Below are 27915 nucleotides of genomic sequence, written 5' to 3'. Positions count from 1 at the left end.
GTTTTTCAGCAAGCAAAGTGCTTTTTAAATGCTCTGACATCACCCAAATAAACTGGGCACCATCTGTCAGAAATATTATTGGCACTTGTCCCATTGAACTTCTTTTCCCACTTACTTAGCCCAAAACAGCAAAAAGGAAGGATATAATCCTGAAATTTCCATGGTGTCGAATTCAGAATCAGAATGTCAGTTTACCACACTTGAGTCAGCAAACAAAACTAGTTTATTCAAACAATTAGATTGGAAGGGAAAAAAGTGAACTATGGTTCTTAAAAACTGAAAAGAGCATTTGTTCAAACTTCAGGTAGTAAAGTTCAACATTGCACATCAATTGCATCTCCATCCAAAAATGGACCTCTACTGGAAACTTTAAGCCTGGATGTTGGCCAACGTTACGTCACCGTCCACTTCGAGCAGATTTATCTGAAGCAGGTTATGTATGCAGTGGTTGTAGTCAAGCTGATGAAGTCCGTTCACAGCTACCTTGAAGCAGTGTGCACATCTATGCAGTGGTGGGATTCAAATAATTCAACAAGCACCTAGAGGAATTAAAATAGTTAAAGTGCAATGATAACTATCAGCAGCCAATTCTTGCTCATAAAATGAAATCCTTTAGCAGAGAGGTCATTTAAGCGCTCCAGAAAGAGGGTGGGCATATTTGGGCTACAAAATGCCGAGCTAAAGAGACAAATGAAGTATATAGGGGACCCACGTTCAAGTCTCTGCCCTCTCAAGATCACAATAAAATTAGCACATGCCACAGATAACTAAATAAACTTCAAACCTGGTGCCATGTTATTAAGCCTAATTATCATGAGAGAAAACTAAAATGAATTGGAAGGAGGATTCGCACTCGTACCTCCCTTTAAAAAAAAAAAATCTTACTATAAGTGAGCAATCATGTGCCTTTGGCCACTCTGAAGCAATGCAAGAGACTCCAAGGATGCTTTTTCAAGAGGCAACTGGACTTTCTGGAAACCAAGAAAGTCCAGTTCCCCCTTGAAAAAAACCCCTTGGGGACAACCATGACCTGGATGAATGGAGCATCCCCAAAGACAAGAGGCTCCTGTGCTCAGTGAACTGAGTTTTCCACCCAGGAGAAGCAATCCTTAGATCCTTTTTAACTCTTAAAAGATACCAGCTGGTCTCGTTCAACTCACACGATATCCTAAGGAAATCATCCAGATTTAAGGAAAGGTTGCATTGGAGGGAAAAGGGAAAGACACGGCTTGAAAAAGATTTCTTTTTCTAGGCAGCATTGTTTAACTCTATCAAGCAGGCAGTGGTAATCTGAAAAGATTACTTCATTGCTTTCCCATCAGTGGGGTGGGGAGACATCCTGTAGCCTTTTTTTGGTAACAAACAAGCAAAGAAGCCAAAGAGTAGCCAGATCACTCCATTTAGAGAAGATTACAGATCCAAGTAAGAAAGAGGCCCGTGATCGCCCTCTCCCACCCTTAATTGGGGACTAAGGAGGCAAGGAGTAGCTGAGAGGGGATTCAGCCTGTTCAAAGTACACCCAAAAAGGACAATGCCAGGAACCACTAAAGCAGTGTAAAAAGCTTAAAACAACTCTTCCCCTTTAAAAAAAGTCAAGCCCCAGAGTAAAACTACCAGCAAAGGAAAAATAACTCCAGAGAAGCCACTCAGGCTACAGAAAGTCTGGGTGTACTGCCAAGAACCAGTAACAGCTGTTACAATGTAAGCAGGCTTAACCACAGAGGCAGTTTTTGAAAATACTTAAGCAGGGCAATAAAAAAAAAGCAGGATTCTACTAGAAACAACACACAGAGGCACACCAAAATGTCTCCTTCCTGCCTTGCTGACAGGATTAACCCCTTAAGGTGGGGAAAACAAAAGGCTGTTGGAAGGAGATTTCTTCTAACAGCCGGTTTGCCGAACTGCTTAGAAAGTTAACTACCAGTTCTCCCAAACTAGTGTGAACTGGCTGAATCACAACACTGCATCTATCCAAAAATGGACCTCACTGACGACTTTAAGCTTGGACGTTGGTCAATGTTATGTCACCGTCCACTTCGAGCAGATTTATCAGACGGTTACATATGCGATGGTTGTAGTCAAACTGATGATTTCCGTTCACAGCCACCTTAAAGCAGTGTGCTTCACACTGAATCCGGATCTATAAAAAGAAAATGCACATTTCTGATCACCTTAATGGAACCCGATAATATAACCCAGATCTTTTAAATCTGTATTTAGTCTATTAACATCACAAATTACCCATTTCCCAGACAACAAAGCAGCAAAGGTGTTTCACAGAAGCAACACCTGCAAGATCTGATGATGTCCTCAAAGTCACTAAATGAGTGACTTTAGAACAACTAAAAGTAACTTTGATACAGATTTTAAGTACTGAGACTTCAACCTAATGCATGGATTGGTACTGCACCCCAAATTTGGATTTATCTTAGAATCATATTTCAATTTTACAAATTTAAATCATAGTAAATGCTTAGTAATAAGGATGAAGTGGATATATTGTATTATAGTATTTATACATTATATGATTAGTAACATAGTATAATGTATTCTTTTATTTGGTTGTTTATGTTGTACTAACCATGGTTCAGATATTTATTACTAGTTCAGGTTCAACAGTGATTTTAGTTAGTGACTGAATTGTGAAACAGTGATTTGCTTTATGGCCACTGTAAAAATAGTTGTAAAATCAGGTAACAGGGTGAGTTGACTTACAACCGCACCAATTTATGACCAAAAATCCAGTCCTAATTTTCATTGTTAGCAGTGCAACTTTTAAAAGAGTGTTACTGTATGGGCGAACCAAGGATCCCGAAATCAGTGCAGTAGGCTAGCCTGATAAATGCAAATTTAAGTCAGTTCACACAATCCCTTGGCCCAGGTGGAGTAACCAGACTGCTTTGACTTACGGTAAAGGGGTGGCCACGCATCAGAGGCATCCCACAGGGTAGGTGTCTTTCCTCTGAGCCCCAGCACGTGTTGAGCAGAGAGTTTCGAACAATCGCATTCTGATCAAACCGTGGGTTGATATGTAAAGCAATACAGTTCCCCACTTTCAGATTGATCTCGAACCTACATAAAAAAAACCCAAATGTTGCGCTGCACAATTAGCAGGAAACTATCCACACCCAGAAACTACACTATGAACATTCTAATTTCTGAAGATATTATATTGCTGATTCAAAAGCCATTATTTTTCTCAAAGGAAATTCCTGTGTGAACGTGGTGAGCAAGAATCTCTTTGCCAGATAGATTCTCTTTTTTTAGGACTTCATCAAAAGATCTTCACTTCTGGAAAAAAGAGGTAACTCAATAGATAACAGATAAATAGACAGAGAGAGGTGATAGATGATATAGGTGATTGATACAGATAGATGATAGAAATAGATACACAGAGATACTGTATATGATATACAGAGAACCACATCGTATCCTATCATGCATGGAGGGTGACTAGTAATGACTGTTTTTCTTTGCACTTGAGAAAAATAATACAGCAAAGTTCATTTTAGTACTCTTGGAATGGGTGTGTGCACGCCTGGATGTGTGTCCTTTCCACTCATTTTATTTCATAAGGCAAGGTAACAGATGTGAACAATGAGTGAAGATTCATTCTGTTACCCAACTGGCTGGGCTTCTGGTTGGCGAACTTTGTTCCTGGAAGGAATATTTAAAAAGTATCGCCAACTCATTCTAGGCATGCTGGTGTTCATTTGCGGTATCCCTTTTATCATCTGTTGATGGACCCTCACTTTATTTTCCTCCACACACACACCCCAACATGTTTATTTACTTTTTATGGCTAAAGATAAAATACAAAACACAGAAACACACTTGCATTATACAGTCATCTCAAAGGTGCCTTTTTTAAAAAGGCAACTGACTGTTTTTAACTGTGCAGCCCCAAACCACTCATTTGAAAGGAATTCTGAATAAATGAATTCAGAATAAAATCCTGTGGAAGAAAGTTTTACCAACAATATTTCTTAGCATTTACCTCTGAGCACAAGGAGACACAGAACCTGAGACCATTATTGATTTGGATGGGGAAAAGCCCCCACAGATGGTAGTTCGGTAAGGGAGAGGCTGTGGAGAGAACACACAAACAATGTTAGAATTAATCTGAATTTTCCCCCGTTTTGCACCTTAAAGTTATCAATCCGAATTTAGCAAAGGCTGATTGGTGTACATAGGTGTTCAGTGGAGTGAGTCTGAAAAAATAAAAATGTCTGCTTCCACCACATAATCAAACCCCAGCACTTTTTCATGTGCATGCTCATTCACATAAAGAGAAGCCAGAGCTTCTATTGCCATGTCGACTTTTTAAACTTCCTCCTGGGACATCGTTAAGCAAAGATTTTTCCCCTGAGAATGCACCAATAGCTCTTCCTGGTCATAGTTGCAAATGTCCATTGATGGCCTTAGCCTCTGGCTAAGATTTTTTTTCCAAAGAACCAAGACCGTACCATGATTCAGTGCTGATCTCTTAAGATTTCTTTTCAGAAGGTTTTCTTGCCCAAGCCATTCAGATTTCCCACAATGCCCAAGGAGCCTAGTTAAATCTGGTGCATTGTGGGAAATTCCAATGATGCACAAGCCCAACCCACAGCACTGATTCTTTCCTATTGCAGCTCTTATTAGAAAAGATACATCAGATTACTAAGGTTGGGTTCATTTTTATTAGATATCTTAGATAGATTTATACCCTTTACTTCTGTAGCCTCAGGGGACATATATAACCCTCCCTCCCTCAATATCATTGCATAACAATGACACAATGAGGCTGGTTGAGCTATGAGAGAACAGCACGCCCAAAGCCCCCCATGGCAGATGAGGGGCTTGAAGCTGAATGCAACACCTAACTGCTACCCACATTCGCTCTCACCCATGCTTAATCTTAAGACATGTTAACACCTCCCAGTTGCTGAGTTCCCATACCAGGCACAGCCTACACTAATCAACAACATTATGGCTGAAGGTGATTGTCAGAACTGCCATCGTTTGCCTGAATTTCACCTTTGCTCTCAGTCTGCCATGAACTGAGAGGGGCAGCCAAAGCAGAGACATCAGCTCAAGGTCAAAACTCTGGGAATGGAATGGAATGCAATGGCTCACCAACCCATCCATCGTTGAAGCGACTGTTCCAAAACTATATATTCAAATATGGGCAATAAGGGACCAAGGGAGGAGAAGAATTGGATAGGGAAAGTTAACCAGGGAATTTTGGCATGCAAACTTTAGTTCTGGTTTTTGCTATACTGTAATCCACTTGGTTTTTAGGAAAAAATATACCTTTCACTACAAATGGAGTCAAGGGTCTTTCATAACTAAAGGACCAAGTCAGAGCAGGTCTGACAGTGATGGCCTGATTCACATAATGTGTAAATAACTGGGTGACTGGGTTCCCATGCTGAGCCAAAATTCCTACCCATGCTCCATTTTAAAGGATTCCTACCTGAGTAGTATCAAATCCCTAAATCTGTGGGACTTTGACTCTCATACTTCTGTGTTAGCCTAGAGTTGAAATCTTTCATAATCGATGGACCAGAAAAAAAATGCAAATATTGCTAATATGATAAAGACTTACATACATCCGTGGCAGAAAGCATTGTCCAATGGGATAGAAACTTGGCTATGAAGAAAAAAGAATAGTAATCAGGATTTTACATGAAAAGGTTTTAGATATTTTTTTAAAGTCCAAACATACACATAAGCCAAACATTTATCAAAAAGCTTGGGAATCCAACAATTCCTTAAAGTAGGACTGACAGTAATTCCTACCCAGTAAGATACATTTTTAATCCTGGTTTCTCCTCTTCCTGCAAGAGTTAACTGCTACGCTATGCCAGTTGCAAAACGTCTACCCTTTAACTTATCCATAATGTCTTCTGATAACAGGAAATTTCATTAGCAGCTCACAATGGGTACTCCAGTTTCCCCAAAGACCCAGAGTATGGCAACATCACAGCCAGGATGCAAGGACCAGGTACAGCATGAGTAAAAATTTCCCCCCAAAAAGCTCTCAACAGCTGTTGCCCCCGTATTTCTCAACCTTGGCAACTTTTAAGATGTGTGCATTTTAATCCCCAAATTTAACCAGCAAAGATGAAGTTGAGTCCACGTATCTTAAAGTAACCAAGGTTGAGAAACAGCAGACAGTGGACGCTGATGTTAGTCTTGGTCTCAGATTCTTGGTAAGCATTTCCCAGCAACCTATTCTGCGTTGTTTTGCATATTATTGTCACTGTTCATTTTAGTCAAATGGCTTTTGCAGGTATCACACCAGTTGAAAAACCTGACGTACCTGTTTTAGCAGAGGCAAATTAAGAGAAATTTGGAGATACCTGTTGCAATCTACAAAGACACCGTATGCCTCATGATGTCATTGCCTATCTTCCCTTTTGCGTCAATTGTGCAGTGACACCAAACCATGGACTGCAATCTTTCAACTCCCAGCTCTCTGAAGCAGAACCCAACTGTCATCTATCCCTGCCAATGTTTATGAATGAAATATTCCCGTTCCTTTCTCTCTGTTTCCCAAAAGATCAGAGTCCTAAACAGTACGGATTGTTCTGCTTGCAGAAGAGTTTATGTATCTGTACGCTGTTATTGTTCTCTAAACATGTATTCAGTTCCATCTAGTGGCCAAAGATAAAATCTTTCATCATAAAAAAAAGGTAAAATTCCCCCCCCTACATTAAAAAAAAAAAAAAATTAATTTTAAAAAAAAAAAAAAAAAAAAAAAAAAAAAAAAAAAAAAAAAAAAAAAAAAAAAAAAAAAAAAAAAATAAAAAAATAAAAAAAAAAAAAAAAAAAAAAAATTTATTATTTTTTTTTTTTTTTTTATTATTTTTTTTTTTTTTTTTTTTTTTTTTTTTTATTAAAAATTTTTTAAAAAAAATTCCAAAATCCCTCCCCCCCCCCCCCCTTCCAAAAAAAAAAAAAAAAAAAAAAAAAAAAAAAAAAAAAAAAAAAAAAAAAAAAAAAAAAAAAAAAAAAAAAAAAAAAAAAAACCCCCGCCCCCCCCCCCCCCCCCCCCCCCCCCCCCCCCCCCCCCCCCCCCCCCCCCCCCCCCCCCCCCCCCCCCCCCCCCCCCCACCAACCCCACCACAAAAAAAAAAAAAGTTTAGAAAGTTGGTTTTTGTAATGTTTTGATCCTACAGAAAGAGGTGGGATTCTGCCGGTTCAGACAGGTTCAACCGAACCGGTTGTTAGGATTTTGCGCAGTTGGGAGAACCAGCTGATCGCACCACTGCCTGACCCTGTTCACCCCACTAGTCGGCCCCTGTATTCCTCATTCCAGGGCCGACTAGGTACTTCCAGGCAGTTCTTGCTCTGCCTTTCGGTGTCAGCCATCAAAGAGAAGGTGAGAAACACGATGGAAAAGATGCGATGGAGGGGAAATCAGATTGGCAAAAAAATAATAATAATAATGCTTGGGAGAAGCTAGGGCCTGGGCAGTGGTGGGTGGGGCAAGCTACGCAGCACTGCAACAGCAAAACTGGCAACAACCGGAGCGGGCTTCTCTTCTCCATGCTCCTCGACCTACTTGGGGAAAGTGAGGCATCTGGCAGCCAGGGCAAGCTCTGCAACACTGCTGCCTCAGCCCCGCCCTCACCACCTCCTATGAGGGTGGGCCTGAGGCAGCAGAGTGGTTCTTTTCTGGCTCCAAGGCTGCCCCGCGGATCTAAGGCTCACCGTGTTCTAGTCCGGATGGCCGCCATCAAGTTATAGATCAGTACTATACCCATCACCAGCGCCTCCGTGGCCTGCTCGCTGGCCCAGCCTTGCAGCCTGTGTGGCTTCCCTCACCCCACCCGCTATGGGAAAGCCACATCCACAGTAAGTCCAGCCACTGGCAGCGCTGCCAAATTTTCCAGAACGAGATGGGAATGAGAAGGAGGGAGTCAGAGAAGGAAGGGAGGAAGATGAGATGGGAATAAAAAGGAGAGAAGGAGGAAGGAGAGGGGAAAGAGGGAGGGAGGAAGGAAGCAGATGGGCATAAGGAGAGAAAGAGAAAGGGGAGGGAGGGAGGCAATGGGAATGAGAAGGGGGAAGGGGAGGGGAAGTGGGGAGGAAAGGAGGAGATGGGAATAAAAAGGATAGGAGGAGAAAGGGGAGGAAGGAAGGAGTGAAGGAGATGGCAATGAGAGGGAGGGAGGGAAGCTGGCATGACCCCTGGGCTCTGCCCCCACAAGGTCAACCACAACCCTAATGTAGACCTCAATGAAATTGAGTTTGACACCCCTTACCTACAACGATCTCAGAACTAGTTCAGGCAAAATACTTTTAAATTAACCAGATTATTTTTATTTTTTTATTTATTTGCTTGTTAGATTTATATACCATGTTTTGTTTAGGAGCATCTCTTTCCCCAAAGTCTCTACTACAACAACCATGTAGGGAAAGGTTGTCTGACAAACGATAGATGGCCCTATGTCATCCAGTTTGGAAACTGGGATTTCTTTAGTCATACATCTTAAACACTTCACTGGCTAATAGCATTCCAACTAGAATATTTCTCTAATTCCTTCTCCATGGTCTAAGAACAATTACAAAAGGAGAGAAAAAAAGGAGACATTTCCATAGCTTTTTTTTTTCAGTAAAGGACTGTATGTCATACCTGTGAGTATGTTGGGAAATATGGGTCGTAAGAAACTGAAGAGATCTGGGGGAAAAACAGAAATCAAAGGAAATTGCATGAGCAAGTATCAGAATGAAGATCTACTTCTAGGTCAATGTTTCTCAACCTCAACAATTTTAAGATGTTTGGCTTTCAACCCCCAGGATTCCTCAGCCAGTGAAATACACAGATAGTATAGGTAGTGTTGCTTAATGAGCAGTAATTTATCGATTGTCCAAGGTTCCTCTCACTACAATCCCGCCAAACTTCACAAGATAAGGAGGTGTGATAGGTTCTCCACTACCACTAGTCGTGTCAGAGCAGCCAACGGGATAAAAAAAAATCAAGATGGCTTCTATTGCCATGCAATCAAAGTTGTGTCTCTGTTGAAGTGCATCATGTCTGTGACACACATGAGGGATTGTTGGCATTTTTTTAATAGTAAAGGCCTGTATGTCATACCTGTGAGCATATTGAAAAACCTGAGCTGGAACAACCTGGACCAGTCTGGGTAAAAAAGAAAACAGAAATCAAAGAAAATTTCATGACCAAGTACTATGTTTCCCCGAAAATAAGACCAGATTTTATTTTCTTTTAGGCTTGAAAATAACCACTTGGGCTTATTTTCAGGGGGGTCTTTTTTTTTTTTTTTTGAGGTGCAGGAGGCTGCTCGGCCCCTTAACTGTGGCCTGCGGTTCAGCTGCAGATCAGCTGATCCAGCGAGGGTCAGGAGCTCTGTCTTTACGGGTGCCTGGAGATGTTTCCAATGCATTCTTGCTAGACCCAGCTCTGCCCACGGCACCAGGCAACCTTGCAGCTAAGGGCCCTTCTCTTCCTCAGCTCAGCTTGTGGCTCTGGAGCTTCATCGCACCAGCACAGCTAGCATTCTGCCGCCAGCGGCTGCACCGGTATGTTGAACCTCGCAGATGTGCCGCCACTCGCATGCGCAACAGCACAGCAAGCCTTGCAGCGTCCAGCTCCAAGAGGCTGTGCCGGCATGACAAATGTTGCGAAGACCCATTTCTGGTGGAGTTGGAGGGGAGAAGCCAGAGAGGGTCTTTGCTGCTTCTGCTTGTCTTGTGTGCAGCCAAAAGTTCGTAAAAGGCAGGAAGCCCCCCTCTCCTCCAGTCCCAGGTCGACAGGTTGCTCGACCTGGGACTCATGTTGCAGGACAGGAGGAGCTACAAGTGAGCCCATTTCTCACGGTGGCGGGCAGGGTTTGCCCACACAGAGGCTGGGCCTTGGGCTCCCACCGTGAGAGGGTGCTACGCTGGAAGTGGAGGAGGATCAGTCCCCTTACCCGGTTGCCTTATCCTAGCAGCGGCCTAAGCAACTGGCAGAGCGCAAAGCCGTGGCGGCCGCCTGCTCCAGAGCCACAAGGTGAGCTGCGGAAGAGACAGGTGCTCAGCTTCAAGGTTGCCTGGCACTGTGAGCAGGGCTGGAGCTAGCAAGAGTGTGTTGGAAACATCTCCAGGCATCCGGAGAAACAGAAATCGCAGCCCTTGCTGATCAGCTGATCTGCAGGCCGCAGTTAAGGTGCCGAGAAGCCATAAAGTGACCGGGGAAGGGAAGGACTTCCTCCTGTACTGGCCATGCCCATCCCTTCACTGGGGTTATTTTTGGGGTAGGGGCGTATATTAGGCCCACTGGAAAAAAAATCAAGCTAGGACTTATTTTGGAGTAGGATGTATTTTGGGGAAGCACGGTATCAGAATGAAGATCTACTTCTAGGTCAGTGTTTCTCAACCTCAACAATTTTAAGATGTTTGGCCTTCAACCCCCAGGATTCCTCAGCCAGTGAAAAACACTTTTAGATAGTACAGGTAGCCTGCTTAATGAGCAGTAATTTATCGACTGTCCAAAGTTACGGAGGGATTGTTGGCATTTTTATAGTAAAGGACTGTATCTCATACCTGTGAGGTATGAGATACAGTCATACCGCCCTTCCTGAAGGTACTTATAACCTGTTTTCTGATAGAGGAATACACACACCTCTTTTCATCAGTTGCAATGTTCCATGATCATGTGACTGCAATTTATTTTGCTGGTTTCAGCCTTTTTGGCTGGTTTCTGCTAAAAACACACCCACGTAAGAGGACTCACTTTATCACGGCAGCTTTCACTTTACAACTACTGCGTTAAGCAGCAACCATCACAAAGCAGCTCATAAAATCAAGTCAGTCATACGGATGTCTCAACTTGACAATCAAGTCGTGACAATCATGAATTACAGACACAAATTGGACGCTCCATCACAGTCATAAGTCAAGGACTGCCTGATAATGCAAAAAATGTGGTGCTTTCTGATATCCTCTCACCACAATCCCGCCAAACTTCACAAGATGAAGAGGTGTGATAGGTTCTCCACTGCCACTAGTCCTCTCAGAGCACCCAACAGGATAAAAAAATCAAGATGGCTTCTATTGCCATGCAATCAAAGTTGTGTCTCTTTTGACGTGCATCATGTCTGTGACACACATAAGGGATTGTTGGCATTTTTTTTAATAGTAAAGACCTGTATGTCATACCTCTCGGGATGCTGGAAAACCAGAGCTGAAACAATCTGGAACAGTCTGGGTAAAAAGAAAACAGAAATCAAAGAAAAATTCATGAGCAAGTACCATGTTTCCCTGAAAATAAGACCAGATTTTATTTTCTTTTAGGCTTGAAAATAACCACTTGGGCTTATTTTCAGGGCGATCTTTTTTTTTTTGATGTGCAGGAGGCTGCTCGGCCCCTTAACTGTGGCCTGCGGTTCAGCTGCAGATCAGCTGATCCAGCGAGGGTCAGGAGCTCTGTCTTTACGGGTGCCTGGAGATGTTTCCAATGCATTCTTGCTAGACCCAGCTCTGCCCACGGCACCAGGCAACCTTGCAGCTAAGGGCCCTTCTCTTCCTCAGCTCAGCTTGTGGCTCTGGAGCTTCATCGCACCAGCACAGCTAGCATTCTGCCGCCAGCGCTGCACCGTATGTTGAACCTCGCCCAGATGTGCCGCCACTCGCATGCGCAACAGCACAGCAAGCCTTGCAGCGTCCAGCTCCAAGAGGCTGTGCCGGCATGACAAATGTTGCGAAGACCCATTTCTGGTGGAGTTGGAGGAGAAGCCAGAGAGGGTCTTTGCTGCTTCTGCTTGTCTTGTGTGCAGCCAAAGTTCGTAAAGGCAGGAAGCCCCCCTCTCCTCCAGTCCCAGGTCGACAGGTTGCTCGACCTGGGACTCATGTTGCAGGACAGGAGGGCTACAAGTGAGCCCATTTCTCACGGTGGCGGGCAGGGTTTGCCCACACAGAGGCTGGGCCTTGGGCTCCCACCGTGAGAGGGTGCTACGCTGGAAGTGGAGGAGGATCAGTCCCCTTACCCGGTTGCCTTATCCTAGCAGCGGCCTAAGCAACTGGCAGAGCGCAAACCGTGGCGGCCGCCTGCTCCAGAGCCACAAGGTGAGCTGCGGAAGAGACAGGTGCTCAGCTTCAAGGTTGCCTGGCACTGTGAGCAGGGCTGGAGCTAGCAAAGAGTGTGTTGGAAACATCTCCAGGCATCCGGAGAAACAGAAATCGCAGCCCTTGCTGATCAGCTGATCTGCAGGCCGCAGTTAAGGTGCCGAGAAGCCATAAAGTGACCGGGGAAGGAAGGACTTCCTCCTGTACTGGCCATGCCCATCCCTTCACTGGGGTTATTTTTGGGGTAGGGCGTATATTAGGCCCACTGGAAAAAAAAAATCAAGCTAGGACTTATTTTTGGAGTAGGATGTATTTTGGGGGAAGCACGGTATCAGAATGAAGATCTACTTCTAGGTCAGTGTTTCTCAACCTCAACAATTTTAAGATGTTTGGCCTTCAACCCCAGGATTCCTCAGCCAGTGAAAAACACTTTTAGATAGTACAGGTAGCCTGCTTAATGAGCAGTAATTTATCGACTGTCCAAAGTTACGGAGGGATTGTTGGCATTTTTATAGTAAAGGACTGTATCTCATACCTGTGAGGTATGAGATACAGTCATACCGCCCTTCCTGAAGGTACTTATAACCTGTTTTCTGATAGAGGAATACACACACCTCTTTTCATCAGTTGCAATGTTCCATGATCATGTGACTGCAATTTATTTTGCTGGTTTCCAGCCTTTTTGGCTAGTTTCTGCTAAAAACACACCCACGCAAGAGGACTCACTTTATCACGGCAGCTTTCACTTTACAACTACTGCGTTCGCTTAGCAACCATCACAAAGCAGCTCATAAAATCAAGTCAGTCATACGGATGTCTCAACTTGACAATCAAGTCGTGACAATCATGAATTACAGACACAAATTGGGCGCTCCATTACAGTCATAAGTCAAGGACTGCCTGATAATGCAAAATGTGGTGCTTTCTGATATCCTCTCACCACAATCCCGCCAAACTTCACAAGATGAAGAGGTGTGATAGGTTCTCCACTGCCACTAGTCCTCTCAGAGCACCCAACAGGATAAAAAAATCAAGATGGCTTCTATTGCCATGCAATCAAAGTTGTGTCTCTTTTAGCGTGCATCATGTCTGTGACACACATAAGGGATTGTTGGCATTTTTTTAATAGTAAAGACCTGTATGTCATACCTCTCGGGATGCTGGAAAACCAGAGCTGGAACAATCTGGAACAGTCTGGGTAAAAAGAAAACAGAAATCAAAGAAAAATTCATGAGCAAGTACCATGTTTCCCTGAAAATAAGACCAGATTTTATTTTCTTTTAGGCTTGAAAATAACCACTTGGGCTTATTTTCAGGGGGTCTTTTTTTTTTTTTTGAGGTGCAGGAGGCTGCTCGGCCCCTTAACTGTGGCCTGCGGTTCAGCTGCAGATCAGCTGATCCAGCGAGGTCAGGAGCTCTGTCTTTACGGGTGCCTGGAGATGTTTCCAATGCATTCTTGCTAGACCCAGCTCTGCCCACGGCACCAGGCAACCTTGCAGCTAAGGGCCCTTCTCTTCCTCAGCTCAGCTTGTGGCTCTGGAGCTTCATCGCACCAGCACAGCTAGCATTCTGCCGCCAGCGGCTGCACCGGTATGTTGAACCTCGCAGATGTGCCGCCACTGCATGCGCAACAGCACAGCAAGCCTTGCAGCGTCCAGCTCCAAGAGGCTGTGCCGGCATGACAAATGTTGCGAAGACCCATTTCTGGTGGAGTTGGAGGAGAAGCCAGAGAGGGTCTTTGCTGCTTCTGCTTGTCTTGTGTGCAGCCAAAAGTTCGTAAAAGGCAGGAAGCCCCCCTCTCCTCCAGTCCCAGGTCGACAGGTTGCTCGACCTGGGACTCATGTTGCAGGACAGGAGGAGCTACAAGTGAGCCCATTTCTCACGGTGGCGGGCAGGGTTTGCCCACACAGAGGCTGGGCCTTGGGCTCCCACCGTGAGAGGGTGCTACGCTGGAAGTGGAGGAGGATCAGTCCCCTTACCCGGTTGCCTTATCCTAGCAGCGGCCTAAGCAACTGGCAGAGCGCAAACCGTGGCGGCCGCCTGCTCCAGAGCCACAAGGTGAGCTGCGGAAGAGACAGGTGCTCAGCTTCAAGGTTGCCTGGCACTGTGAGCAGGGCTAGAGCTAGCAAGAGTGTGTTGAAACATCTCCAGGCATCCGGAGAAACAGAAATCGCAGCCCTTGCTGATCAGCTGATCTGCAGGCCGCAGTTAAGGTGCCGAGAAGCCATAAAGTGACCGGGGAAGGGAAGGACTTCCTCCTGTACTGGCCATGCCCATCCCTTCACTGGGGTTATTTTTGGGGTAGGGGCGTATATTAGGCCCACTGGAAAAAAAAATCAAGCTAGGACTTATTTTTGGAGTAGGATGTATTTTGGGGGAAGCACGGTATCAGAATGAAGATCTACTTCTAGGTCAGTGTTTCTCAACCTCAACAATTTTAAGATGTTTGGCCTTCAACCCCCAGGATTCCTCAGCCAGTGAAAAACACTTTTTAGATAGTACAGGTAGCCTGCTTAATGAGCAGTAATTTATCGACTGTCCAAAGTTACGGAGGGATTGTTGGCATTTTTTATAGTAAAGGACTGTATCTCATACCTGTGAGGTATGAGATACAGTCATACCGCCCTTCCTGAAGGTACTTATAACCTGTTTTCTGATAGAGGAATACACACACCTCTTTTCATCAGTTGCAATGTTCCATGATCATGTGACTGCAATTTATTTTTGCTGGTTTCCAGCCTTTTTGGCTGGTTTCTGCTAAAAACACACCCACGTAAGAGGACTCACTTTATCACGGCAGCTTTCACTTTACAACTACTGCGTTCGCTTAGCAACCATCACAAAGCAGCTCATAAAATCAAGTCAGTCATACGGATGTCTCAACTTGACAATCAAGTCGTGACAATCATGAATTACAGACACAAATTGGACGCTCCATTACAGTCATAAGTCAAGGACTGCCTGATAATGCAAAAATGTGGTGCTTTCTGATATCCTCTCACCACAATCCCGCCAAACTTCACAAGATGAAGAGGTGTGATAGGTTCTCCACTGCCACTAGTCCTCTCAGAGCACCCAACAGGATAAAAAAAAATCAAGATGGCTTCTATTGCCATGCAATCAAAGTTGTGTCTCTTTTGACGTGCATCATGTCTGTGACACACATAAGGGATTGTTGGCATTTTTTTTAATAGTAAAGACCTGTATGTCATACCTCTCGGGATGCTGGAAAACCAGAGCTGGAACAATCTGGAACAGTCTGGGTAAAAAAGAAAACAGAAATCAAAGAAAAATTCATGAGCAAGTACCATGTTTCCCTGAAAATAAGACCAGATTTTATTTTCTTTTAGGCTTGAAAATAACCACTTGGGCTTATTTTCAGGGGGGTCTTTTTTTTTTTTTTGAGGTGCAGGAGGCTGCTCGGCCCCTTAACTGTGGCCTGCGGTTCAGCTGCAGATCAGCTGATCCAGCGAGGGTCAGGAGCTCTGTCTTTACGGGTGCCTGGAGATGTTTCCAATGCATTCTTGCTAGACCCAGCTCTGCCCACGGCACCAGGCAACCTTGCAGCTAAGGGCCCTTCTCTTCCTCAGCTCAGCTTGTGGCTCTGGAGCTTCATCGCACCAGCACAGCTAGCATTCTGCCACCAGCGGCTGCACCGGTATGTTGAACCTCGCAGATGTGCCGCCACTCGCATGCGCAACAGCACAGCAAGCCTTGCAGCGTCCAGCTCCAAGAGGCTGTGCCGGCATGACAAATGTTGCGAAGACCCATTTCTGGTGGAGTTGGAGGAGAAGCCAGAGAGGGTCTTTGCTGCTTCTGCTTGTCTTGTGTGCAGCCAAAAGTTCGTAAAAGGCAGGAAGCCCCCTCTCCTCCAGTCCCAGGTCGACAGGTTGCTCGACCTGGGACTCATGTTGCAGGACAGGAGGAGCTACAAGTGAGCCCATTTCTCACGGTGGCGGGCAGGGTTTGCCCACACAGAGGCTGGGCCTTGGGCTCCCACCGTGAGAGGGTGCTACGCTGGAAGTGGAGGAGGATCAGTCCCCTTACCCGGTTGCCTTATCCTAGCAGCGGCCTAAGCAACTGGCAGAGCGCAAACCGTGGCGGCCGCCTGCTCCAGAGCCACAAGGTGAGCTGCGGAAGAGACAGGTGCTCAGCTTCAAGGTTGCCTGGCACTGTGAGCAGGGCTGGAGCTAGCAAGAGTGTGTTGGAAACATCTCCAGGCATCCGGAGAAACAGAAATCGCAGCCCTTGCTGATCAGCTGATCTGCAGGCCGCAGTTAAGGTGCCGAGAAGCCATAAAGTGACCGGGGAAGGGAAGGACTTCCTCCTGTACTGGCCATGCCCATCCCTTCACTGGGGTTATTTTTGGGGTAGGGCGTATATTAGGCCCACTGGAAAAAAAAAATCAAGCTAGGACTTATTTTTGGAGTAGGATGTATTTTGGGGGAAGCACGGTATCAGAATGAAGATCTACTTCTAGGTCAGTGTTTCTCAACCTCAACAATTTTAAGATGTTTGGCCTTCAACCCCCAGGATTCCTCAGCCAGTGAAAAACACTTTTTAGATAGTACAGGTAGCCTGCTTAATGAGCAGTAATTTATCGACTGTCCAAAGTTACGGAGGGATTGTTGGCATTTTTTATAGTAAAGGACTGTATCTCATACCTGTGAGGTATGAGATACAGTCATACCGCCCTTCCTGAAGGTACTTATAACCTGTTTTCTGATAGAGGAATACACACACCTCTTTTCATCAGTTGCAATGTTCCATTATCATGTGACTGCAATTTATTTTTGCTGGTTTCCAGCCTTTTTGGCTGGTTTCTGCTAAAAACACACCCACGCAAGAGGACTCACTTTATCACGGCAGCTTTCACTTTACAACTACTGCGTTCGCTTAGCAACCATCACAAAGCAGCTCATAAAATCAAGTCAGTCATACGGATGTCTCAACTTGACAATCAAGTCGTGACAATCATGAATTACAGACACAAATTGGACGCTCCATTACAGTCATAAGTCAAGGACTGCCTGATAATGCAAAAATGTGGTGCTTTCTGATATCCTCTCACCACAATCCCGCCAAACTTCACAAGATGAAGAGGTGTGATAGGTTCTCCACTGCCACTAGTCCTCTCAGAGCACCCAACAGGATAAAAAAAAATCAAGATGGCTTCTATTGCCATGCAATCAAAGTTGTGTCTCTTTTGACGTGCATCATGTCTGTGACACACATAAGGGATTGTTGGCATTTTTTTTAATAGTAAAGACCTGTATGTCATACCTCTCGGGATGCTGGAAAACCAGAGCTGGAACAATCTGGAACAGTCTGGGTAAAAAAGAAAACAGAAATCAAAGAAAAATTCATGAGCAAGTACCATGTTTCCCTGAAAATAAGACCAGATTTTATTTTCTTTTAGGCTTGAAAATAACCACTTGGGCTTATTTTCAGGGGGTCTTTTTTTTTTTGAGGTGCAGGAGGCTGCTCGGCCCCTTAACTGTGGCCTGCGGTTCAGCTGCAGATCAGCTGATCCAGCGAGGGTCAGGAGCTCTGTCTTTACGGGTGCCTGGAGATGTTTCCAATGCATTCTTGCTAGACCCAGCTCTGCCCACGGCACCAGGCAACCTTGCAGCTAAGGGCCCTTCTCTTCCTCAGCTCAGCTTGTGGCTCTGGAGCTTCATCGCACCAGCACAGCTAGCATTCTGCCACCAGCGGCTGCACCGGTATGTTGAACCTCGCAGATGTGCCGCCACTCGCATGCGCAACAGCACAGCAAGCCTTGCAGCGTCCAGCTCCAAGAGGCTGTGCCGGCATGACAAATGTTGCGAAGACCCATTTCTGGTGGAGTTGGAGGGGAGAAGCCAGAGAGGGTCTTTGCTGCTTCTGCTTGTCTTGTGTGCAGCCAAAAGTTCGTAAAGGCAGGAAGCCCCCTCTCCTCCAGTCCCAGGTCGACAGGTTGCTCGACCTGGGACTCATGTTGCAGGACAGGAGGAGCTACAAGTGAGCCCATTTCTCACGGTGGCGGGCAGGGTTTGCCCACACAGAGGCTGGGCCTTGGGCTCCCACCGTGAGAGGGTGCTACGCTGGAAGTGGAGGAGGATCAGTCCCCTTACCCGGTTGCCTTATCCTAGCAGCGGCCTAAGCAACTGGCAGAGCGCAAACCGTGGCGGCCGCCTGCTCCAGAGCCACAAGGTGAGCTGCGGAAGAGACAGGTGCTCAGCTTCAAGGTTGCCTGGCACTGTGAGCAGGGCTGGAGCTAGCAAGAGTGTGTTGGAAACATCTCCAGGCATCCGGAGAAACAGAAATCGCAGCCCTTGCTGATCAGCTGATCTGCAGGCCGCAGTTAAGGTGCCGAGAAGCCATAAAGTGACCGGGGAAGGGAAGGACTTCCTCCTGTACTGGCCATGCCCATCCCTTCACTGGGGTTATTTTTGGGGTAGGGCGTATATTAGGCCCACTGGAAAAAAAAATCAAGCTAGGACTTATTTTTGGAGTAGGATGTATTTTGGGGGAAGCACGGTATCAGAATGAAGATCTACTTCTAGGTCAGTGTTTCTCAACCTCAACAATTTTAAGATGTTTGGCCTTCAACCCCAGGATTCCTCAGCCAGTGAAAAACACTTTTTAGATAGTACAGGTAGCCTGCTTAATGAGCAGTAATTTATCGACTGTCCAAAGTTACGGAGGGATTGTTGGCATTTTTATAGTAAAGGACTGTATCTCATACCTGTGAGGTATGAGATACAGTCATACCGCCCTTCCTGAAGGTACTTATAACCTGTTTTCTGATAGAGGAATACACACACCTCTTTTCATCAGTTGCAATGTTCCATTATCATGTGACTGCAATTTATTTTTGCTGGTTTCCAGCCTTTTGGCTGGTTTCTGCTAAAAACACACCCACGCAAGAGGACTCACTTTATCACGGCAGCTTTCACTTTACAACTACTGCGTTCGCTTAGCAACCATCACAAAGCAGCTCATAAAATCAAGTCAGTCATACGGATGTCTCAACTTGACAATCAAGTCATGACAATCATGAATTACAGACACAAATTGGACGCTCCATTACAGTCATAAGTCAAGGACTGCCTGATAATGCAAAAATGTGGTGCTTTCTGATATCCTCTCACCACAATCCCACTAAACTTCACAAGATGAAGAGGTGTGATTGGTTCTCCACTGCCACTAGTCCTGTCAGAGCACCCAACGAGATAAAAAAAAATCAAGATGGCTTCTATTGCCATGCAATCAAAGTTGTGTCTCTTTTGACGTGCATCATGTCTGTGAAACACAAGAGCAATTGATGGCATTTTTTATAGTAAAGGACTGTATGCCATACCTGTGAGGATACTGGAGAATCAGAGCTGGAACAACCTGGAACGGTCTGGGTAAAAAAGAAAACAGAAATCAAAGAAAATTGCATGAGCAAGTTCCATGTTTTTCCCAAAATAAGACCGGGTCTTATTTTCTTTTGCCCAAGCACTTGGGCTTATTTTCAGGGGTCTTTTTTTTTTTTTTAAGTGCAGGAGGCTGCTCAGCCTCTTAACTGTGGCCTGCGGTTCAGCTGCAGATCAGCTGATCCATTGAGGGCCAGGAGTTCTGTCTCTACGGGTGCCTGGAGAAGTTACAAGATGGAGAGGTGTGATAGGTTCTCCACTGCCACTATTCCTGTCAGACCACCCAACAAGGTCAAAAAAAATCAAGATGGCTTCTATTGTCATGAAATCAAAGTTGTGTCTCTGCCGAAGTGTATCATGACACACACGAAGGACTGTTGACATTAGGTCACCATCTGGACCTTTTTTTAACCCCCCTCCCCACAAAATCACTCAGGAAACTGCAGAAAATATTTGCATTTTTCAAAGATCAGAAGGAAAGAGGGAAGGCATATATTTATCCTGTCTAAATACGCCACCCATTTAATCCCAAGAAAAATAAGGCTACCCTTTTGTTTATCAAAAGAAGGCAGGTTTTTTATAAATAGAATGAAATCAATGAAATACCTACAGTTGAACCTCGGAAGCTGATTGACTCCACATCTAGTTCTCCTGAAATTCTGATGGTATCTACTCGGCAAAGAGGGATCCTGTGCCTGAATTCCAAATACAGCTTTCCATCTACTAGAACCTGGCACACACAGAAAGGAGCAACTTGTCATATCGAGTCACCACAAGAACAACAGAGAAGGAAATGTCTGTGGATATTCTCGATCATCCAGCAATGGCACTCCAACTTATATACTGCCCATGGTGCTTTACAGCACTTCTGGGCAATTTGCGATGTCAGCATATTGCCCCCAACAATCTGGATCCTCACTTAACTGACCTAAGAACAATGAAAGGCTGAATCAACCTTGAGCCAGTCAGGATCAAACTCCAGACTATGGGTAGAGTTAGCTTGTAATACTGCATTCTAATCACTGCGCCACTAGGGCTCCCGATCACGGTTGTCCCAAAGGTGTTTTTTTCCAAAAAGGTAACTGGACTTTTTGTTTTTTCATTGAAAATGTTTTGCTTTTCATCCAAGCAGCTTCTTCAGTTCTGATCTGAAGAACTAAAGAAGCTTCTTGGATGAGAAGCAAAATGTTTTCAAAGTAAAAAAAACCCAGGAAGTCTAGTTTTCTTTAGAAAAATAGTTTTGGGACAACAGAGAAGGAACCAAAACAACGACTGAACTCACCTAACAAGCTAATCCCAGTTAGTAGGTTATGCATAAGACCAATTGGGAAGTCACAAACTATGTTTTAGAAATGACAAGGACTAGATTCCCCAAACACTTAAACCAAGTTGAGATTACTGTTGGTCCTTGACTTACAACAGATCGCTTAGTAACAGACCATCCAAACGGTACTTGCAACCTTGTTGTGAAGTTACAAGAGCCACCTTCTCTCCCAACTGTGTTTTGGGTACTTGGCAACCAGTCTGCATTTATGGCCATTTGCAATGCCCTTTTATCATGTGACTGCGATTTACGATTTTTTTTAGAAAATCCGCATTTATTCCCAATTTTCATCAAAAATGCCCCATAGTAAGGAATGGGTTCACTTAATGAACATTGCAAAAAAAAACCAATAAAAACAAGTCCAATCATGTGATGACCTACATTATGACAGTCACAACATATGAGCATAATGGGCAGGCTCCATTGGCAGACTGTATAGAGTACCCAAAGTGGGTAAGAGACTTGATGCGCTTCTCTGTGAAGGAGATGGTTTCTAAACTGATAAACTCCATCAGTTTATGCGCGCATGATGGGTCCATTTTACATTTGAGATAGCAGTTTTGTGCTTAGCAAGGGATATTTTGAGACATTTTGTATTTTATACATTTTGAAAATGTTTTTCCATTGCTGCAAAGTAAAACTCAATAACCAAACCAAGTGTATTTTTAAAAAAGGTGGTGATTATAATCCACAAAGGGGACTTATCATCTTCATACCTCATAGGAGGAGCTGTTCACAACAAACTGGATCTCAAAAGGAAGCCCTGTGCAGAAAACCATATCATATTTCCTTTCTTCTTGCTGCCAGCTGCTCTTTTCGCGTGAATTGCATACAATACAGTTCTGATCAAAACGGACGTTGAAATGGAAAGCGATATCTGGTTTGGACATTTGGCAACTGCCACACTGAAAGTCAACCCGGAATCTGCAGAGAGACCAAGAGAGAGAAATCATCTGGAGGAAGAACATGTGGTATTAAGGTAAATTAGCACCCTTTTTTTGAACTATTACCATCTGGCAGATGGTACAGAATAATAAAAACAAGCACAAATAGGTTGAAAAACAACTTCTACCCCAGGGCAGGAACTCTACTGAATTCTGCTGTATACTGCAGTGTTGGTGTAGTGTCGGGGGTTTCCGGTTCAATGTGTGAAGGGTGAAGGATGTGTGTTTGTGTTTATTTTCATGGTCATGATGTGCACTGAAGATGTGTTTGATTTTGTTGTATGAGGTGCAATGACAATAAAGTAAACTAAACTAAACTAAATTGAAGAAAGAAGAGGAAAGGTGGCCCTGGCAAACCTCTTACAAATAATATTTTCATTCATTTGTTCCACAATACTAGTGTTTCTTAACTTTGGGCACTTGAAGATGTATGAACTTCAACTCCCAGAATCCCCCAGCCAGTATGTGAAAGTTCCCCAGGTTGTTAAACACTACCAGCACAGGCTTGAAAGGCTAAATTTAATCTGGGTTTTTGGAACAATCCTGAACTGAACACACTCAAAACTGTAGAGATGATAGCAAATGTGTGCAGTTTCCACCTCTTCCCTCAAGATGATGCTACAGGGCATTACACACCATAACTAAATACAAGGACAGTCATTCCCATCTCCACCTCAATACCTTTACTCTGCTAAGTAATTCTTTATGCTCTCCAAAATATATATTTTTTTGCATTTGAATCCAAAATGCAGTGGTATAGTACAAGAGGGCAAGTAAGAATACACAATCAAGAAATGTTACTTAAAATAAGTGCTTTGTAAACTTATCTATGGCAAGCCTTCCCAGCCACTGTTTTGCAAAAGCATTCACAACAATAAATATCCATTAGAATCCAAACACAGGATTCCAATTAAGTGACATTTACGGCTGCTTATTTTGTTTCTACTACTAGTAAAGAAATGAGTGAGAAATCATCATTTTTATAACTATTCCAGAAGTGGAAGAAACAATTATATAAAAAGTTTCGAATTTAATTGAATGTATCATTACAATTAAGCCAAAGATGCAATTCCAGTAAATTAGAATTTGATCACAGAAATTCCCAGGTTAACTTATGACATCTCCAGCAAGTGATAGGAAAACTCTTTTTCCACCTAAGGCCCAGAAGAAATAGTACTGATTAAATAGACTATAAGCATAAAGGTAAAAAAAAAAAAGATATATGCAGTGTTACATTCACTTTAGAAGTCAAAAGGGTTTTGTGACTCCTGGTATTTTCTTTTCTGTGGAAACGGGTCCAAATGGCTCTTTGAGTGTTTAAGGTTGTAGACCCCTGCTCTGGTGTGTGTGTGTGTGTGTGTGTGTGTGTGTGTGTGTGTGAAAGGCAGCACTGATCACTGATCATAACAGCACAAAAACAGGCACTAAGCACCAGATCCATAGAAGCAGGATTTACCACACTAGATAGAACCCAAGGGGTAGATAGATCAGTGTCTCTCAGCTGAAAGATGTATGGACTTGAACTCCCAGAATTCCCATCCATCAAGGAGTCTCCACAGAAGAGAGTAGAGAATAATAGGGCTAAGAATCTATGGGAGTTCTGGATCCAGAAGGACAGGCAGGCATTAGAGAATCAACCAGACACTGTAGTAGTAGACAAAGACCAGAAGAGCTCAGGAGGCCAGGCCAGGGGGTGAGGTGAGGCACCCCTCGATGTGAGTGACATCCAGTTGGCCATGCCTACCCAGTCACATGCCCACCCAGCCATGCCCACCCAGCTGGCCATTAGGGCAGAGAATCGGTTGTTAAATTATTTGAATCCCACCATTGCTCACCTTCTGCAGCCCTTCAAAACACATCCGTTGACTAATATGGTCATCCCATCTTTCAGGCCTCCATGAATTGGACCACTAAAAGGAATAGTCTGACCAGAAGTTAAAAGAAAAAAAAAAAGCCATTAAAATGGAGAATCTGTTGCAGCTCAAAGACATTAATTCAACTGGTTCATGAATAAATGTCTAGGGAATATAATAATATCTGCCTCCGTCCTGCCTTGAAAGGCTTTAAAATACTATTCCCAGTATTCCTCAGGTCTACCCACCAGTAATATTTTGTCCAACCAAAAGCTCTTGACAACTGTTAAACCGGTATTTGTCAACCTTGGGCATTTTAAGATGTGCAGACTTCATCTCCCAGAATTCCCCAGACAGAGAACTGCCTAAAGAATTCTGGGAGTTGAAGTCCATACCTCTTAAAGTGCCCAACATTGAGACACACAGCAATATACATAGAGAATAATGATTGAAACTCATTCTTTACCCAGGCACATTTTAGCTTCATGAAGTATCTTAATTTATTTACTTTATTTATGTTTTTAGTTATATAACTTTGGGTGTGTGTCTTTGGGATGTCTTTTATGATTTTAAGCCACCCAGAGTTATCCTGTGGTAAGATAGGCGGCCAATTAATTTTATATATAAATGCATAAATCTGAGGCAAACTGCATAAACAAACAGATAAAACAAAGCAAAGCAAGCAAACTCAACAAATAAACAGATGAAACAAGCAAACTCCCAGGATTCTTTCTTAGGCCTAATACTCTTCAACATCTTCATCAACAATTTAGATGAGGGCATAAAAAGGAAATTTCAAATTTGGGGGAATAGCCTCAAGATAGATTCAAGATCCAGAAAGACCTTGAAGAAAAGAAAAGAAGAAAAGAAAAGATGGAAGGGAAGGGAATGGAATGGAACAGGAGTGGAGTGGAATGGAGGTACCTGGCTCAACAGTAGTAACTGTGAGAGAGACCGTGGGCAGTGGTGGATTTCAATTTTTTACTACCCGGTTCTGTGGGCATGGCTTGGTGGGCATGGCAGGGAAAGGATACTGCAAAATCTCCATTCCCTCTCCACTCCTGGGAGAAGGTTACTGCAAAATCTCCATTCCCTCCTCACCCCACTAACCTGCTTTCCAGCTCCGTTCTCCTGTGCAGGGCAACACAAGAAGACCTAGCAGATCAGCTGGGACTCGGGAGGCAGAGAATAGATGGGGGTGGGGCCAGTCAGAGATGTTATTCCGAACTACTCAAAATTTCCGCTACCGGTTCTCTGAACTACTCAAAATTTCTACTACCAGTTCTCCACAACCACTTAAATATGAGCCAGCAGTGTGCTGCAGCTTCCAAAATATCAATGCAGTCCCAGACTGCAACAACAGAGGGGTTGTATCAAGCTCACATGAAGTGTTACTACTGTTTTATACTGGTTTGGTAAGTCCACACTTGGAATATTGCACCAGTTTGGGTGTGATATAGTGATATTTATAATGATATAAAAAAAGATGTTGAGGCTCTAGAAAGAATGCAGAGAAGAACAACAAAACTAATTAGGGGACTGGAGGCTGAGACATATGAAGAATAGTTCCAGAAATTGTCTAGTTGAGGACTAGGGTGACAAGATACCGGTGTTCTGCAACCTAGACGTAAGGAGAAATTTCCTGACAGTGAGAACAATTACTCAGTGGAAGGGCTTGTCTTCAGAAATTGTGGATGTTCCATCACCGAAGGTTTTTAAGAAGAGGCAGGTGTCAATCCTGAATCAAACCTTGCTGGGGCCATCTTCAGGGTTGCCACACAACAGGGGGAGGGAGAAAATAGATGAGGTTTGTAGCCAAAACAATAAAGTTTTCCTGTGGGAACCAAGGACATGTCCCTTAGGAAACTTCCAATTTAAAGCAATGCCATTTGGTCTCTAAGGAGACCCTGCGGTATTTATGCAACTAATCAATGAGATACTACATGAGCAAAGAGGTCCTTGTGTAATTGAACAACATTCTTATTTTTTTTCCAGACACTAGAAAAGCACATTAAATTAGTATGCCAGGTGTTAAAAAAACTCTTGGCGGCCAAACTATATGCTAAGCTTTCCAAATGTGAATTCCACCAATCCTGCCTGGACTACCTGGGGTATCAAATCTCCAGGGAAGGCATGAAAATGGATCCTGGAAAAGTCAAAGTGGTTTTAGACTGGCAAGTTCCTTGCACCTGCAAACAGCTTCAAAACTTTTTAGGGTTTGAGAACTTTTACCAACACTTCATCCCTTCATTCACTGAGATTGCCCTCCCCATCATCAAACTGTTAAAAATGGGAGGAGGAGGGGGTCAAACCATGAACAAATCAACCATTGAACTTCTAGCAGACAAGTGCCAAAAAGCATTTGAGGCACTCAAGAGACTGTTTGCTATGGAACCAAACCTGAACGCCCAAACCCAGAGCATCCATTCATCATCCAAGTGCACGCCAGTTAGATCATCAAACACCTCCCCGCACCCTGTTTTCCACCTGTTCTGATCCCTGCCACCCAGAACGGGCTGAAAATGGGGCATGCAGAGGCCAAAAACAGGGCGTGCAGAGGCTGAAAATGGGACACAGGAGCCAAAAATAGGGTGCGCAGAGGCAGCAATAGGCTATGGCAATTCCTGCAGTCTGAAACAGCTGATGGTTGAGAGGCTGATTCAATCAGCTGACAATCAGCTGCTTGTGCTAAAAAACAGTAAGGTTCTATATTTAGGCAAGAAAAACTAAATGCACAGGTGCAGTATAGGTGGCACCACACTCAATAGTAGTGACTGTGAGAGGGATCTCGGAGTGGGCAACCATTTAAATATGAGTCAGCTGTGTGAAGCAGCTGCCAAAAAAGCCAACACAGTTCTAGGCTGCATAAACAGAGGGATAGAATCACAATCACATGAAGTGCTAATACACTTTATAATGCCTTGGTAAGGCCACACTTGGAATCCTGCACCCAGTTTTGGTCGCCACGATGTAAAAAAGATGTGGAGACTCTAGAAAGATTGCAGAGAAGAGCAACAAAGATGATATGGGGACTGGAGGATAAAACATATGAAGAATGGTTGCTGGAACTGGGTATGTCCAGTTTGATGAAAAGAAAGGACTAGGAGTGACATGATAGCAGTGTTCCAATATCTCAGGGACTACCCCAAAGAAGAGGGAGTCAAGTTATTTTCCAAAGCACCTGAGGGCAGGACAAGAAGCAATGGGTGAAAACTAATCAAGAAGAGAAGCAACTTGGAACTAAGGAGAAATTTCCTGGCAGTTAAAACAATTAATCAGGGAACAACTTGCCTCCAGAAGTTGTGGGTGCACCAACACCGGAAGTTTTTAAAAAGATGTTGAATAACCAATTGTCTGAAGTGATGTAGGGTTTCCTGCCTAGGCAGGGGGGTTGGACTAGATGACCTCCAAGGTCCCTTCCAACTCTGTTATTCTATTCTGTTCTAATCAGGTTGTGGTGAAGCTGAAACACTGTCTGCTGTTTGCTGCAACGAAGCAAATTGCTGGGAGGCAGAAGCAGAATTTTTTTTCTTGTTTTCCTCCCCAAAAGCTAGGTGCGTCTTATACTTTGGAGTGTCTTATACTCCAAAAAAATACAGTATATATTATTACAATATATAATTCTAACTTTATTTTTATGTCCAATCTCTTTTTTATCTGATGTTTCTGTGCTTTTATTTTGATTAGGAGTAAGAAATTATTTTTATTACATATTTATATCTGTACTGCAGAAAGTTCCAAATAAATCTCTCTATTTTGTCACTTTTTAACTTTTCCCCCTTTTCCATGCCCTCAATTTTTCCTTTTTTTTGTTATTTTGTATTTCAAGCATTTCATCCCTCTTTGAAACTTAATAAAGTCGATTTAAAAAAATTAAATATTACATAAAAAAATAAACTCCTTGTGAAGCAGGTTGGATCAGAGACTTCCAAGATCCCTTCCAACTGTGCTATTCTGTTAAATAACAGGTAAACCTTGTCCTAAAAAGCTACATAACCTGACCTTGGCTCAGTCACAGCTATGTCTATCTTGGAAGCGCACCAGGGGGACAGCCCGCCACAAGATACTGAATTATAGGAAGCCTAGCGTCATAAAGTGAGGCAGGTGGGCAGGTGAGAATCTCTCTCCGTCCCTCCTTAAGCCAACTCAACTTACCGGTTTGCAATAAGGCGACTGCAGGGCCATTTTCAGCAGCTGGTTGTGGAATCCGAGAAAGGAAAGTTAATTCCGGCAAGTTTGCCAAGTTTGGCGATAGAACAACTTCTTCCCACCATAAGGGAAAAAGATCCTCGCGCATGCATCATCGCTCGCGCTTAAATAACACCACGAAGATGGGG

The 27915-nt window shown here is 43.9% G+C and overlaps 1 protein-coding gene across 4 annotated transcripts; it reads right to left on the bottom strand.

The window, feature by feature from the left end:
• Positions 1 to 207: 207 nt before the first annotated feature.
• On the bottom strand, positions 208 to 27915 carry LOC113442548 (galectin-9B-like). Of its 4 annotated transcripts, XM_087925880.1 has the most exons (13): positions 27734 to 27915; positions 23561 to 23649; positions 21498 to 21705; positions 20068 to 20187; positions 19400 to 19444; positions 17341 to 17385; positions 15272 to 15316; positions 13207 to 13251; positions 8624 to 8668; positions 5588 to 5632; positions 3998 to 4086; positions 2910 to 3072; positions 208 to 2140 (listed from the first exon to the last, which is right to left on the bottom strand). In XM_087925880.1, the coding sequence occupies exons 1-13, from the start codon at positions 27761 to 27763 to the stop codon at positions 1997 to 1999; spliced, it is 1113 nt and encodes a 370-aa protein (XP_087782006.1). In that variant the 5' UTR covers positions 27764 to 27915; the 3' UTR covers positions 208 to 1996. The 4 variants fall into 4 exon arrangements, with proteins under 4 accessions (XP_087782006.1, XP_087782012.1, XP_087782025.1 ...); XM_087925886.1 differs by lacking the exon at positions 17341 to 17385; XM_087925899.1 differs by lacking the exons at positions 13207 to 13251; positions 17341 to 17385.

The sequence above is a fragment of the Pseudonaja textilis genome, chromosome 1, assembly GCF_049901715.1.
Source record: "Pseudonaja textilis isolate UNSWEBS1 chromosome 1, rPseTex1.2, whole genome shotgun sequence".
Lineage (NCBI taxonomy): Eukaryota > Metazoa > Chordata > Lepidosauria > Squamata > Elapidae > Pseudonaja > Pseudonaja textilis.
This window is presented reverse-complemented; position numbering and strand designations above follow the sequence as displayed.